Genomic DNA, 16,870 nt, shown 5'->3' on the forward strand with positions numbered 1-16,870 from the left:
GATGTTTTATACATACAAACATACACAAACAAGATCTGTATGGAAAAAGTCAGCCATTGTTCATATAATGAGAATGGTTTGCATGGCATTGATGTAACCTTGCAGCCAAGGAGAGTGGACTGGAATGCACATCTGTGAACAGTGATGACTTCACTGTACTAGTCAGTGGGGGTGGTAGAAGCCGTCGAGTGAGCATGTGATTGTGTGGCTCTCACATTCAAAATGACTGAGAGAGTGGAGCAACGAATCTGCTTCAAATTTTGTGTTAAGCTTGCACACCTCTACATAAAACTATTCAGATGATTCAGAAAGCCGCAGCTATGGGCAACTGGTAATTGGCAGCATCATCATGACAACACACCCACTCATGCATCACGTCTTGTGCAGTTTTTTTTTAACAAAACATCAAGTCACCCAGGTGACTCTGCCCCTCTACAGCCCAGATTTGGTGTCCTGCAACTTCTGGCTTTTCCCAAAACTAAAATCACCCTTGAAAGGGAAGAGATTTCAGACCATGGATGAGAGTCAGCAAAATATAATGGGGCAGCAGATGGCGATTCCAGCAAAGGATTTTGCAGGGTGTTTTGAACAGTGGAAAAGATGCTAGGAGAACTGTGTGAGGTCCTGAGGTGCCTACTTTGAAGGGAACTGAGGCATCATTGTCCTACGTACAGTGTTTCTTGTATCTTGTATCTTCTTCAATAAGTGTGTTTATTTTTCATGTTTGTGTCTGGATACTTTTTGGGCAGATGTATAGCTCAAAAAGATAAGCACTTTTAAAAACATAACCATAACTGTACTATCAAACCTAAAGATAATAATTCTTCAATATCATCAAATATCCAGTTACTGTTTAAATTTGCAATTATTTCATAAATATCACCAGGTGCGTGGATGCGCATGTGTAGCCAAGAGCCCGATACGGTCTATGCATTACTGTTGGTTGATGTGTCTTTCAGTTTTCTCTTATCAGTAGGTTTCCCCTCCTACTTTTTTTTACCTCTTGCATTTTATGTATTTAAGAAACCACATCATTTGTTCTGTAGAGTTTATCGTAGTTTGGATTTTGTCTATGCCCCTGTCTTATTTATTTCCTACATATAAGTTGGTAGTTGGATTAATCTGATTCAGATGTTTTTTTCTTTTTAAAACAAGATGGTTTGTAAAATGTTTTATATTGTTTCATCAGGAGGCACATAATGTCTGAAGGTCTCTTGTGATGTTAACAGCCATGGATGCTCAAAGACTAAATTCGATGGAGGTTGCTAACAGCAGTATTGTCAATCTAGCATTCCTTTTTCATATGTTAACCGGGATACTCCTATAAAGAGAAACATTCAGTCATCGACTCAGTAATATGTTCATCTAGGAAAAATAGCATAAATGCTTACTTCTTTCCTTTGATTTTCCCATTTTTGAAAATGAGTTGGTTTTCTAGATGGGAAGGATGTTTTCACAATATATATCAGTTATCACAACATACCTTTTAAGTATCTTACAATTTTATTTGTCAATTATACCTCAAAAAGCAGAAAAAATTAGTTGGTTTTTTAGCATATTTCAAAGGTGGCCAGTTGTTTGATATTATTCCGAACTCATTATTTTTAATGACGTTCAGATTGCCTCATCATTGGCAGTGGAAACCTCTGTAAATTGGCTTGTCTATGTTTTTAATCTTCCCTCAGTCTGGAATCCTTTCTCCCTTATCTCAAAACAATGTTAGGCTGTTCCCAAATATCAAATCAGCTGTCTCCAAGGATGAGTGTATGCCGTCATTGAGAAGAGGGGGAAAGGACATAGGCACCCCAGAAGCTGCCAGAATTATTGGAGCAATGGAATGGACTTGGCCTTTTATGATAACTACATAGAGAGAGAAGCTCATTTAGCTTCAGTTCAATATATTCATTTTAGAAAACCAGTACAATTACACTAAAATCAGAATTTTTATGCTGTCATTTTTTAGTGTGAGGGCAATACAGTCACAAAAAGCCAATGCTGGAGCATAAGAATACATGCCTGAGTAATTCTGCTGGCAGTGATGATGCCCAAATTCCAGTGATAAGCACCATGAACTGCTACAGGCTCGCACAGTCAAGGGCATGTGTCGGTCATGTCTCTGAGCATCCTTGCCACCACGTGGGACAACGTGTACCCAGATCCCCTTGGTGTTATTAGTGGAAGCACTTATTTCTGCCACCACTGAGGTCTTTACACTTCACACCTTCCATGAAAACAGGTTGATCTCATTTTCTTGGGCAGCTGTCACACCTGCAAATACTAATTCTCTTCCTTCCCTTATCACAATGAACACCTTTACTTGGATGCTGTAACAAAAATCTGAATTTGAATAGTCAAATAAGGAAAAAATGTACTGTGACCTAATAATTAAAAATATCTTTATTAGCAGCCCTGGCTGGCGTAGCTCAGTGGATTGAGCGTGGGCTGCGAACCAAAGTGTCGCAGGTTCGATTCCCAGTCAGGGTACATGCCTGGGTTGCAGGCCATGACCCCCAGCAACCACACATTGATGTTTCTCTCTCTCTCTCTTTCTCCCTCCCTTTCCTCTCTAAAAATAAGTAAATAAAATCTTTAAAAATATATATCTTTATTAGAATTACTATTGTGCATGAAGTCGGTCTTGGCTATCGACTTGGTCTGTGTTCCGCGTTTACCTCTGTAAACTAGGGCAGGAGTGGATGCCGTCGTCCCTGTGTCTGTGCATAGCCGCGCGTGCGTGCAGTGACGTCTAGCAAGCCTTCCTTGTCTGCAAGGTTTTTGTCTCTTGCAAATAAAATTCCAAAGGAAGAAGCACTTAACAAAGTTGTTTTCTTTCATAAATGTTATGATTTGGGTATAACAAGCCATATTGAATCCATTGGGTTTTTGGTAATAGATTTCAAAATACATCATAAATGTAAGTAATATGATGACTAATGGGTCAAGTAAAGTTGGAACATTTTAAATGAGAAAATAGCTGGAACAGTTTTCAGGGAACTTTTCCAGTTGATGTTTGGTCCCCCACAAGGTGTACATTAACATAAACTTAGGGGAATCACCACTGGGACTTGAATTCCCTCTCTGATTTCATTATTACAGTATGATTCTTTCCTTTCACTGTTAAGTCATCTCCTAGGGTGATGGGAGCATAAAACAAGTGTAATTTATTTGTATTTGTCTAATCTCCTTTTGACTCAATAGTCATTCATTCCATCATTCTCTTTCCTGGTAGCTGTTCAGAAAGTTTTGAAAGGTAATTAGAATCTAATAATTGACAGGCATGGGTTTACTGGGGAAGTTCAAGATACAGAGTGTGCTGTAGGGACAGTGAGAAATTAGATCTGGCAGAGAAATAGATGACTCAGCTGGGAGATTCTCTGTTACCGCATATTCTCAAAATTTAAACTTTGATAGTACTCCATTTATTAAAGTTCAATGAGGATTATGGAAAAATTTGAAATCCTTTAAAACAAGAATCTGCGAGAAATTGGAATAAAGTCCACATTAACAATCTATGCCTGGTTCTTTATCCAGTTGTATTTCCAGTTCTTCTAAAACAGCTCCCACTGTTGAGTAAAACTTTCCTAGTTCATTTCTTTAACGTTTTTATCTTAATAAATGAGATTAGTGTTTTTAATCAGTTTTTTTAAAGTTAAATGTATTGTGGCAACATTAGTTAATAACATTATGTAAGATTCAGGTATGTAATTTTATATTATCTGTGTGTTGCATTTTGTGCTCACCACCCAGAATCTAGTCTTCTTCATCACCACCTAGTCCACCCTTTGCGTCCTCCACCCCCTCGTCCCCCTCACCTCCCCCCCCATAACCACCATACTGTTGGCTGTGTCTATGAGTTTGTTTTGTTTGTCCCTTTGTTGTTTTCTGTTTTATATCATACACATTTGTTCCTTTGGGCCTTACTTATTTCACTTGGCGTGATATTCTCAAGCTCCATCTATGTTGTTGCAAGTGACAGTATTTAACCCTGTTTTATGGCTGAGTAGTATTCCACTGCATGTCTGTGCCACATCTTTATTCAGTCATCGGTCAGAGAACACTGAGGTTGTTTCCTTGTCTTGGCTATCGTGAATAAAGCTGCAGTGAACATAGGCATACATGTATCTATACAAATAAGATACATGTATCTTTACAAATAAGTGTTTTCAAAATTTTTGGATAGATACATACACAGAAGAGGGATTGCTGGGTCATACGGTGGCTCTATTCTTAAATTTTTGAGGAACCTCCATACCGTTTTCCATAGAGGCTGTACCAGTTTGTACTCCCAGGAGCAGTATATGAGGGCTCCCTTTTTTCCACATCCTCTATAACACTTATTATTTTTTTCTTATGGATAGGAGCCATTTTAACAGGTGTGAGGTGATACCTCATTATGGTTTTGACTTGCATTTCCCTCATAGCTAGTAAAGTTGAGCATCTTTTCATATATCTGTTGGCTGTTTGTATGTCTCCTTGAGAAAAGTATTCAGGTCCTCTGCCCATTTTTAATTGGATTGTTTGATGTTTTTTGTTGTTGTTGAATTGTATGAATTCTTTTTATTTTAAATGTTAGCCCCTTATCAGAGGTATCATTTGCAAATATGGGAAATTTCTTCCATTCAGTTGGTTACCTTTTTGCTTTATTGATGGTATTTTTCTGTGCAGAATCTTTTTAGTCTTTATTATGTTTTAAAATATAAACGAAGACCAGAAACTACATTGCTTAATTTTCACTTTTATTTTTCTATGCTTAAAAATGCTAAATTTCTATTGCGTAATATTTTTCACTTGTAAATATAATCTCCCTATAATTATGGGACTGAAAATACTTAAAATAAAGGCACTAATATTCTACCCAAAAAAACTGCCTGGCTAGTTCAAGGATTTGAAAGTCTAGCGACCCTGTGCAATAAAAATAGCAGTACAGATTTGTTGACTTACCAGATATGACTGTGAATTTATGCTTTTGGTTCAAGGAGTCACACATTGTTTGACTTTATACTGCAGTAAAAGGAGCTATTTGATTCGTGGTGCTTCTCATTCTGGTCTATACTTCCATCTTCTGGAGCTGGTACTGCTGAAAAGAATATCCAGTATTACAGTATAGCCTCATTTCAGCTCTACTTTTTAGGCTCTTGGCCTATAGTACTAGCTGACTTGCCTAAATGGGGCTGCCTCAGCCTCTCCATTTACATGTGCAACAGGGTTTGTTTTGCAAGGAATGTGGCTCAGCACTGTTGCTGTAGTGGAGTAGGGGTCAGGACGCCGTGGCCCCCTGGGGGTCACCATGCACAAAGATTGCACTGTACACAAACACACAAAAACATTTAAAAGGTAAATTGTTTAAATAGCCTAAATATCTTTTTCTTTTTTATAAAAAGTTAACCTAACACCTGTCTTGCACCATGTATACAGCTGTACTAGATTTTTTAACTTTAGAAACTTTTATCAGTTGCTGCTCAGTGACTATGAGGTTGCATTTGTAACCATAGGTTTCACATTATCCAAGGAATGAAGTTCTGATGCATGGATAATGGTGTGCCTTCACCCCACAGGAGAGGGAGATCACGTGACTGAAGTTCCCAGTGAGCAGTCCTCCTTTTCCCATGCACTGGCCTGAGAAAGGGTCATCCAGAAACCAGCAGCACACAAAGCTAAAATTCACATTTCAAAGAAATGAAGCAGAAGAAATCTATAAGAAATTTAGATAATGAAACTTTCAAATGATCTTTAAAATAATTGTGTAGCAACTACACTTCTGAAGTTACTAAAGTTTTAAATCATACTGAGACTTTGGGACAAACTTTCTGATAGAGATCCAAGGTGCTGCTTCAGATTTTCTTATTTCTAAAATTTGTGGAGCCCTGGTTAAGTGTTATATGTACACTTGTGACCTAATAGGGATTCGTGGCTCATAAAGACAGAGCCAGACAAGGCAGCTCTGTGTATAGATAACTCATTCCGCACCTGCCGTCTCCATTTCGAGTCACTAGGCTTGTACCAAATGAACACTGTGGGCTGTCCTTGACATTGCTTTGGAACGTGGATCTTTGTGTTCTCAGACTATTCACAGAAGTTATATTTGGTAGAATAAGGTCAATAATGTAACTCAAATAGATTCATAACTGAAATTTGCCGACCTAGGTCAGTGATTTTCAACCTTTTTCATCTCATGGCACACATAAACTAATTACTAAAATTCTGTGGCACACCAAAGAAATGTACTTTTTGTTGATCTGACAAAAAAAATAAGTATAATTTTGTTTCACACCAGACAGCTGTTGTTCTGTTGGCTGTTGTCATATTTTTATTTGACAGTCTAAGGGAAAAGAGGTCAGTGCTCCTGACTAAATAGTGAGGTATTGCTTGCATGTTTTAAACATTCTTGTGGCACACTGGTTGAAAATCACTGATCTAGATGATGGCTGAATATGGTAGAGTTCAGTACATTTTTCTTTTTGTAATACAAACCAAGTTATATAAATGAATATATCCTCTCTCGTAATTGAACTACTTTGGATGACACCAGTGACCTGTGCTTTTGAGTTTTACTAGCTTAACTCACTCTAATCTAGGTGTTAAATTAAAGCCCCTAACTTTCATGTGCCTCAGCATTTGGTGTTAATAAAATCGGGAATTGTCCTCTGGCTTCCCTAATGTTTAGTAGTAGCATTCCATTTGTTTTCCCTTCTACAGAGGGCTACCCTGATCTCACCATTAATTAGGGTAAGTGTTTTACGACCTTGTTGGAGAGGCCCTAGAGAGCGTAAAGTAAATCTGAAAAGCTGACCTAGTACAGAGTTTCTTAACACTTAGGCCTAAAGTGGGCTTTTCCTACTTACAGGAGCCATGGACACGTTCAAGCCCTTAGGCCTTTTGAGAAACACCTATGAGGGTTAAAAAATAATTAAATTGAGTGGGAAAAGCTATCCTGACACATTGAAATAATTCTGTCTTATTTTTTAAATTAATATACAGTCAAATTATCCTTTTTTGGTATATAGTTTTATGAATTTTAACATTTGTATAGATTTGGGTAATCACTACAACAATCAAGATATAGAAGTTTCACTATCCAAAAAAAACTCCCATGGAATCCCTTCTAGTCACACCTTCCCCTGAAGCCTGATCTCGCCAGCTGCTCCTCTCTATCACTTCAGGGCTTTTGTTTGTTGTTTGTTTTGCCTTTTTGAGAAGGTCGTCCAAATAGAATCATACTGCATGTAACATTCAACCAAGATGTCACATGCATCAGTAGTGTATTTTATTGCTGAGTAGTATACCATTACGTGGGTATGTCACAGTTTAACAATTTAGCATTGAAGGACATTTAAGTTGTTTCCAATTTTGGTGATTATAAATAGAGCTACTACAAACATTTGTGAATAAGTTGTATGAACATAGTTTTCATTTCCCTATGATAAGTAGCTAGGTCTGGTATTGCTGTGTCATATAGGTCATATAAGAAACTGCTCAAGTATTTTCCAGAGTGGTGGTATCATTTGGCATTCCTACCAGCAATGTGTGAGAGTCCCACTAGTTCCATATCCTCTCCAGCACTTTGTATTGTCAGTACTTTTTTTAGCTTAGCCCTTCAAATAGATACTTCATTGTCATTTTCATTTGCACTTTTCTAATGACTAATGGTGTTGAACATCTGTGTATGTTCTTGTCTGCCATTCATACATCCTTTTGGTGACTTGTCTATACAAGTCTTCTGCCCATTCTAACATTAGGCTGTTTGTTTCTTACTATTGAATTTTGAGAGTTCTTTGTATGTTCTGGATACAAGTCTGGATAAGTCCTCCTTGGAGAACTATCTGTTCAAGTCCTTTGCCCATTTTTTAGTTGGATTGTTTGTCTTCCTGGAGTGGAGTCATGTGAGTTCTTAATATATTTTGGACATCAAACCTTTGTCCAAGGTATCATTTGCACATATGTGTTCCCATACAGTTTGTTCCCTTTTCATTTTTCTGATGTTTTCTTTAGTCATTCAGAAGCTTTTTATTTTGATATGTTCCCATTTGTTTATTCTTTCCTTTATGTCTGTTGCTCTAGGGGACATATGGGTGAAAATATTGCTGCATGGAATAAATCTGAGATTTTTCTGCCTGTGTTCTCCTCTAGGACTTTTATAGTGTCACAACTAACATTAAAGTCTTTTATCCATCTTGAGTTTATTTTTGTGTATGGTATAAGTTGATGCTCGAGTTTCATTTTTTTATATGCAGCTGTCTAGATCTCCTAATACCATTTGTTGAAGAGGCTATTTTTACTGCATTTTATGCTCTGCCCCCTTTGTCAAATATTAATTGACCATGGAGACTTGGGTTTATTTTTGGCTCTCTGTTCTGTTCCATTGATCTATGCATCTATTCTTATGCCAGTACCAGACTGTTTTGATTGCAGAGGTCTTGTATTATAGTTCGATATCAGGTATTGTGATCCCTCCTACTTTGTCCTTTCTCAAAATTGCTGCAGCTATTCAGGTCATTTATGGTTCCATATAAATTTTTGAAATGTTTATTCTATTTTTTATGTTGCTCCCCATAGGGTTTTTTTATTAAATACTTTTGAATTTTATTAAGTACAGTAGTATACCCCAGCCATCCTCACCTCCCTCCTCTATTTCCACTCCCCCTCTTGTTTTTGTCCATGTGACCTTTATAGTTGCTCCTGTGAAATGTTTATTCTATATATGTGAAATATGTCATTGGCATTTTAATAGGGATTGTGTTGAATCTATAAATAGCTTTGGGTAGTATGGACATTTTCATGATGTTAATTATTCCAATTCATGAACACAGTATATGCTTCTATTTATTTGTGTCTTTCTTAATTTCTTTATTTAGTGTTATATAGTTTTCTGAGTAAAGATCTTTTACCTCCTTGGTTAGGTTTATTCCCAGGTACTCTATTTTTCTTGTTGCTATAGCAAATGGGATTTTTTTCCCGATTTCTGTTTCTGATATTTCATTGTTGATGTACAAAAATGCCTTCTATTTCTGAAAATATTGTATGCCACTGTTTTGCCAAATTCACTTACTAGATTGAGTAGTTTTTTTGGTGGAGTCTGTAGTGTTTTCTATGTATACTACCATGTCATCTGCCAACAATGACAGTTTTACTTCCTCCTTTCCAGTTTGGATGCCTTTTATTTCTTTTTCTTGTCTGATCACTGTGGCAAGGATTTCCAATACTATGTTGAATGGAAGTGGTGGAAATGGACATTCTTGTCATGTTCCTGATCTTAGTGGGAAAGCTTTTAGTTTTTGCCCATTGAGTATGATGTTGGCCATAGGTTTCTTGTATATAGCCTTTATTATGTTGAGGAATGCTCCCTCTGTTCCCACTTTGCTGAGCATTTTTATCATAAATAGGTGCTGTACCTTATCAAATGCTTTTTCTGCATCTATTCATATGATATGATTTTTGTCTTTCCTTTTGTTTATGTGATGTATTACATTTATTGATTTGAGAATATTGTATCATCCTTGCATCCCTGTGATGAATCCCACTTGATCGTGGTGTATGACCTTTTTAATGTATTGCTGGATGCAGTTTGCCAATATTTTGTTGAGAGTTGTAGCATCTGTGTTCTTCAGCGATATTGGCCTGTAGTTTTCTTTCTTTGTTGTGTCTTTATTTGGTTTTGGGATTAAGGTGATGCTGGCTTCATAAAAAGAGTTTGGGAGTCTTCCATCTTCTTGGATTTTTTGTAATAGTCTGAGAAGGATAGGGGTTAGCTCTTCCTTGAGTGTTTTGTAAAATTCTCTTGTGAAACCGCCCAGTCCAAGGCTTTTGTGTGTCAGGAGTTTTTTGATTACTGCTTTGATTTCACCAGCTGTTATCAGTCTGTTCAGTCTTTATGCCTCTTCTTCATTCAGTTTTTGGAGAGTATATTCTAGAAATGTGTCCATTTTACTCAGGTTTTCAAATTTCTTGGCATATAGTTGTTCTTAGTAATTTCTTATAATCCTTTGTATTTCTGAGGTATCAGTTGTAATCCCTCCTTTTTCATTCTGATTTTTTATATCTCTCTCTTTCCTCTCTCTTTCTTTCTTGATAGTCTGGTGAAAGGTTTGTCGATTTTGTTTATTTTTTCAAAGAACCAGCTCCTGGATTTATTGATCCTTAGAATTGTTCTTTTAGTCTCTGTGTCATTTAATTCTGCTCTGATCTTGGTTATTTCCTCCCTTCTACTCATTCTGGGCTTTGTTTATTGTTGTTCCACCAGTTCTTGTAGATGTAGGGTTAGGTTGTTTATTTGAAATGTTTCTGTGTTGTTCAGGTAAGCCTGTATCACTACGAACTTCCCTCTCAGGACAGCCTTCATCCAAATTGAGTTTTGTCTGGTAGTCTTTTGTTCTAAAATCTTGTCAAAATCACTTATTAATTCTTAGAGTTTTTCTGTAGACTCTGGAGTTTCTACATGGACAATCATGTCATCTATCAATAGACATCATTGTATTTCTTCCTTTTTAATTTCATGCTATTTCTTTATTTGCTTTTTTGTTTATTGACTTATTACATTGGTTAGTACTCCTAGCATTATGCTGAGCATGATTATTGAGAATATATATTCTTGCCTTGTTTCTGATCTTAGGGGAAAAGCATTCAGTCCTTCATGCATGGGATGTTAGCTATACTTCACTCTTCATAGTTGACTATGAATTATCATAAATGGATATTGGATATTGAACTTTTCAAAAGCTTTTCTGCCTCAATTGATATGATCATGTTTTTTGGTTTTGTTTTACAAGGTGTTTTTTTAAATGTTGTTCAATTACAGTTCCCCAACATTTTTCCTCATTGTTCTCTGTTAATGTCATTACACTGATTGACTTTCTAATATTGAAGCAGCCATGTAGTCCCACAGTAAACCCCTCTCGGTTGTGGTACATTATTAGTTGTATATGTTGCTGGATTTGATTTCTAATTTTTTGAGGATTTCCATGTCTCTCTTCTGAAGGGATAGTGGTCTGTCATTTTCTTTTATTGTCTTTGTCTGGCTTCGGTATCAGTAATGATTTCTTAAAATGAACTGAGGAGTACTTTCTCCTCTTCTGCTTTCTGCAGCACAAGGGAATGAAGAAAAGAAAGAAGGAAGCAATGACGGATTTTTATAGTCCCTCTGAGCATTAGGAATTGCCTTTCCACTTCTGGAAGCCAGAAATAGAGGGTTTCTCCTAGTGCTTTCTATTTCTGCACCCAGTGCCCACTTCTAGGTATCAGTATCCAGAGTGAGGGGCCAGGGGAGGAAAATGAGAAGCTCACCACCATTTTGGTGGTATTTTGAAATCTAGCCACCTCCAATCTACCTGTTACCACTTACTTTTCAGAGTCCTCAAGTAGCTTCTCTGTATAGGTTTTTTATACCTGTGTTCTCGCCAGGTGTTGTAGCTGCATAGAGTGGCAGAGACAGGGTTTCATCTTTCCCAGAACCTTGAAATAGTTTCTAAAGAGACAGAATTGGCAACTAACAAAGAGAAGATGTTTTTGCTTTGGGGGGGAAATAAAAGAAACAGGCAAATAATTTTTAGTTTTTCAAAGTTCATTTATGCTCACATTAGAAATGGGAAATATCATGTGGGTAAATATGCATATGGAATTAGTATTAGTTGTCTGTTAATGTATAATGAATTACCACAAATGGCCCTGGCTTACAGCAGCACAAATGTGTATGTGCTGCAGTTCTGTGGGTGAGGAGGCCTGGTGGGTTCAGCTGGATTCACTGCTCAGAATCTCACAAGGCCAAAATCATGGTGTCAGTTGGGCTGGGCTCTAATCTGGAAGCTCCAAGGAAGAATCTGTTTTCAAACTCATTCCAGTTGTTTCTATAATCCAGGTTCTTGTGGTTGTAAGACTGAGATCCCAAATTTCTTGTCAGCTGCTGGCCAGGGCTTCCCTCAGCTCTAGGGGCCACCCCTTCGGTCCCACATGACCCCCACCAGCCCCACAGCAGCAATGACACTCACTAGCGCCCTTCTCCTGCTTCAGACCTCTCTGGCTCCCCTTCTGCCTTCTTCATGTGCCTTTTAAAGGGCTTGTGTAATTAGATCGGGCCTCCTAGATAACTTTTGTGTTTTAAATTCAACTGACCGAGGATATTTATCACAACTATAAAATCTCTTTATAGTACATCATTTTGTTTCTCAAGGTAGCACTGCACTCTCTGGGTCAATGTTGGATTCAGTAACCAGGAGACAGGAATTTTGGGGAGGAAAGCCAGATTGAGAGTTCTGCCCAGCACAGAACCAGATTAGAATGATTTGGAGTACTCCGGCGTGAAGCAACCAAATGCACTTCATGTTGCATTTGAGGCCCAGAACTAAGTATCAAAAATGACAACTATGTACTCACAGCACGTGGTTGGTGGGAGATAGAATCTCATTTAAAAATAATTGTGCAGGGCAAGTTTTGCAGATCAGCTTCTTGGAGAAGATGCTGGGCTGTATCCTGTAGATTGTTAAGCCAAAAAAGGGTACATTAGACAAAGGAGCAACATGAACAAAGGCCTAGTGGTGACAACATGGGTTGGGGAAGTGGGTTCTATAAACTCCATGATATTTCTGGAACTTTCAAGTGTGGGGTGGGCATGGCTGTAGCTGAGGCAAAATAGGGCCTTTTGTTTTCCCTTCTAAGGATCTCGGTCCTTTATTCTGTAGGTAAAGAAGAACCATTAAATAGTTTAATGCAGGAATGAGCCAACAGGATCATATTGAAAACAAATCACTTGGAAATTACATGGGAGACTTGATTGACCAGAATCAATCTAGATAGAATAACCATTTAGGAGGCTTTATAATAGCTGAACAATATCAAAGGCGTGGAGGGAAGAGATGGGAAGTAACTGGACTACTGAGAGAAGGAACTTGGATGCAAGCAGTATTTTAGAAGTAAAACTGACAGAACTCAATCACTGAGTGAATTTGGACCAGGAAAAGAGGCTATGAAAGGAATCAAAAGTCAGGTTTCTAATATGAGCTATTTGGAATATGGTAGAGCCATTAGTTAAGACAGGGCATATAGTATGACTGAGAGGAGTTAATGGATGGAGTTGATGAGCCTGTGGGAATTCAGTAGGAAAGAAAAATCCATATAATTTTTCCTTCATAACATCATTAAATGCTCAGTAGTACTTACTATAGACCAGAATATTAAGGTGTAGGACAGTATTTACTGTCCAGCAGCTCACAGTTCACCAGACTGACCGATACCTAGGGAGGTAACTATAAAGATAATATAAACAGGTGCCTGGTGATGGCACAGAGTACGGGAAATTCTGGAATCGGTGGATGAGCAGCTCCTCATTCTGCTGCAGGGGCCAAGAAGGATTTCTTGGAGAAAGTGACTGAAGGACTAAGTCTCAGAGGACATGTTGGGCAAGTAACCCGAGAGATAGGAGAAGTTGTAGGTTTTTGTGTGCATCACTGGGACCACGGTGGTGCCTGAGGTGGGAGCCCATGCTGACGTGGCAGTCAGCAGCGCTCATGCATACCGTTTATTCATGCTTGCTTTCCTGGTCTGCAACAGCAGTGGTTCAGAAGGTGGATATTTGAGCTGCTTCCTGGGGAGCTCATAATTGTTTCTTTGGCTACAGGATGAGCACTTCTCACCCTTACTTTAAGACTTCATGTCCTGAATCCAGGCAACATCAGACAGCTTCAGGCCCCAACATCCGAGTCTTCTTTCTACTCTAACTTTGTTTGGTTTTTCTGTTGTTGCTCTCATTTAAGATTGTTCTTTTTTTTTTATTTTCCTTTCAGTTAAAGGTGGTCTTTTCTGTAGACCACAGAATTTGGAGGCCCAGCCCACATAAAAGGATGTATGCTTTTGAAAAATCCAATCACCCTTCCATATTTTGCCAGCCAGCCTCTTTCAGTACCAAAAATTCTGCAACTCAAAGATAATGCCTCTGAATGCACGGTGCTGGTGTATTTGGATATCCCCATGCAAAAGAATGGAGTCAGACCCCTGACTCACACAATGCACCAAGTTAATTCAAGAGGGATTATACACCTAAATGTGAGAGGTAGAACTGTAAGACTCATAAGAGAAAACATAAGTGTAAATATTTGAGATCTTGGGCTAAACAACAGTTTCTTCATATGACATCAAAAGCACACACAAAATAAGAGATATATTGGACTCACAAAAATTAAAATTGTTGGTGCTGCAAATGGTGGCATCAGAAAAACTAAAAAGACAGTCCACAGAACTAGAGAAGATATTTGCAAATTCTATATCTGATAGGGACTTTTATCCAGAATATATAGAACTCATACAATTCAATAATAAAAAGACCAATGGCCTAATTTAAGGATGAGCAAAGGATGTGAATAGACATTTTTCCAAGAATGTATGCAAATGGTCAATTAGCACATGAGAAAATATTTAACATCATTAGTCATTAGGGAAATTACAAAAAAAAACTCACAATAGAATTCTGCATTACACCAGCTAGGATGGCTGTAATCAAATATGACCTAGCAGTCCCACTCGTAGGAAGATAACCTAGTGAAACTGAAAACATATCCACAAAAAAATTTGCACAGGAATGTTCATAGCAGCTAAAAAGTAGAGAAAACCCAAATGCACACCGACTGATAATAGGCAAATACAATGTATCCCCATATGGTGAAGTATTAGCCACAAAAAGGAATGACGTATTAATGGATACATGTTTCAATATGAATGGACCTTGGAAACATTATGCTGACTGAAAAACCCGAAACAAAAGGCCAGATATTGTATCATTCCATTTATGTGAAATATCCAGAGCAGGCAAACCTGTAGAGACGGAAATTAAAGTAGTGGTTACTGGGGCTGGAGGTGGGAGTGGATAGGGAGTGAAGGCTAAGGGTATGGGGTTTTGTGAGTGTGTGCTGGTGATAAGGTTCTGGGATTCTATCATGGTGATGTGGTGCAATCTCGTGAGGGGACCAAAAACCATTGAATTGTATACTTTAAGAAGGTAAATTGTATGGCATGTTAGTTGTATGTCAATAAGATGTTTTAAAAAGTAATTTTTTAAGTTAGGTTATCTTTCCCTGTTTTAAAAATATGGGGAGCAGGGGACTTTTTAGTACTGCAGATGGGTGACTCAGATGTCTGCCTCTTTCCAGTGAACAACCAGTTAGAAGGTGGACTCAGAGTTTTGCTAGTCCTGACCAAAGAAGCACAAGAAAAGGCACACTTAAAAGGGATGGTATCCTGAGGGACCCTGGGTAGCCAGGAGGAAACCCAAAGGTGCAGATACTTGAGAAAGGGGAGACAAGGTCCTGCTTATGAAGACAGATGTAGGTAATGAAATTATTCATAAGGGCTGTTAACTTTAGCTGCTTGATACCTTTGCTATTCCTAGCTCCATCTGGGATTATTATGCCTTATATTGTCTTCAAGCCCCAGTGAAAAGAACGCCTGTGAGGTTCAGTGAGGCTCCAACACTGATTGAACACATGCGTATACGAGTCGCACTGTGCTCTTCCTTGGATTATAAAAATGCATGTCACACTCTGCCTTCACAGTGCTTATGGTCCTATGTCTTAGTGATAACGAAGCCATAAGAAAGACAGTGAAACAAGGCAAACACAAAAATAATAAGGCTATTAGTTTCTTTAAAGATTTTATTTATTTTTTGAAGAGAAGGTAAGGGAGGGAGAAAGACAGGGAGAGGAACAACGATACTCAAGAGAAACACTGATCAGTTGCCTTTCTCATGCCCCCAACTGGGCACTTGGCCCATACCCCAGGCATGTGCCCTGACCGGGAATCGAACTGGCAACCCTTTGATTCGCAGGCTGGAGCCTAACCCACTGAGGCTATTAGTTTGAATGTCTAGTGGCTATGTGGCAGATAAGGGCAACTTCTGGTATATGATAAATATAAAATGCACTATAGGTTTTAAGAAATCTCAGTTTACCCATGATGAGGTATTTGAAATTTTATTACTGCAAAATATAATATAAGGCAAGATGTAGAGACTCCTCAGGTTTGCAGCAGGTTCACAAGGAGAAACAAATGCTTTCTGCATATATTTGATCAGAGAGTGGTAGGAGAGGCTACTTCTGTTAGTGAGATATGTTTATTCCAGTATTTGTGTCAAATTTTGTGCTGGATACAAGGGGACGTCTTTTCACCTTGGAAGAAGAGATGCCAGCTGCAGTAACCAACTGGAAAGGCTGCTTCATTTTGCCAGTGGTTGGGAGGGCAGAAAGATTTATTTGTGTGTGGCCTTTATTCCATCAGGAACAAATGTGTTCGTTCAAGTCACTACTTGGAAACAATAGTCAGGTGATTAGTAAAAGAATTACACCTGGCATTCTAATGAGTCCACAATACAAGTGTTGGGGAACTTAAACAGGAACTTGACAGGAAAGTAAAGGCTTATATTCAATAAAAGAGCTTCAGTAATTTTCTTATCTTTTTCAATTCTGTAGCCGACATCAATTTGGAGATATCAAAGCCTTTGAAAGCAAACCTGAGTTTTACCAAGCTGGATCAGATAAACCATTTTTTAAAGAAGATAAAAAGTGCACACAGCAAAGAGACTTCAACGCTGTCGGACACCATGCTGCATCAGGATGAGCTTCCAGCCTCCAAATGTTACCGTGGAAAGTTGTCTAAACCCAGAGGTCATGGTGATGGAGCACAGAAAGTTCCATTTCAAGAAAACATGTGGAGAACTGTTTCCTGCTTTCAGAAAATTTCTGTGCATACTACTCAGATTGTGGTCTCCATGGAAACTGTCCCCCATCCTAACAAACCATGCCTGTTAGCATCTTTATCAACCCTCAGTGGAAGCCTTAATGTTAAAGCAGCACAAAAAGTACCTGGTAAGTTACAGAAAAGGGGAGGGGGAGAGGGC

The 16,870-nt window shown here is 38.3% G+C and overlaps 1 protein-coding gene across 2 annotated transcripts in view; it reads left to right on the forward strand.

Moving 5' to 3' along the window:
* VPS13B (vacuolar protein sorting 13 homolog B) overlaps positions 1-16,870 on the forward strand; it is a 699,511-nt gene that overhangs the window by 514,882 nt on the left and 167,759 nt on the right. For both annotated transcript variants that reach the window (XM_045861171.1, XM_045861172.1), the window contains exon 36: positions 16,443-16,838. In XM_045861171.1, the coding sequence (XP_045717127.1) occupies positions 16,443-16,838 (396 nt within the window). The remainder of the gene's footprint in view (positions 1-16,442; positions 16,839-16,870) is intronic.

The sequence above is a fragment of the Phyllostomus hastatus genome, unplaced genomic scaffold (genome assembly GCF_019186645.2).
Source record: "Phyllostomus hastatus isolate PE091 unplaced genomic scaffold, TTU_PhHast_1.1 phas_scaffold_21, whole genome shotgun sequence".
Classification (NCBI taxonomy): domain Eukaryota; kingdom Metazoa; phylum Chordata; class Mammalia; order Chiroptera; family Phyllostomidae; genus Phyllostomus; species Phyllostomus hastatus.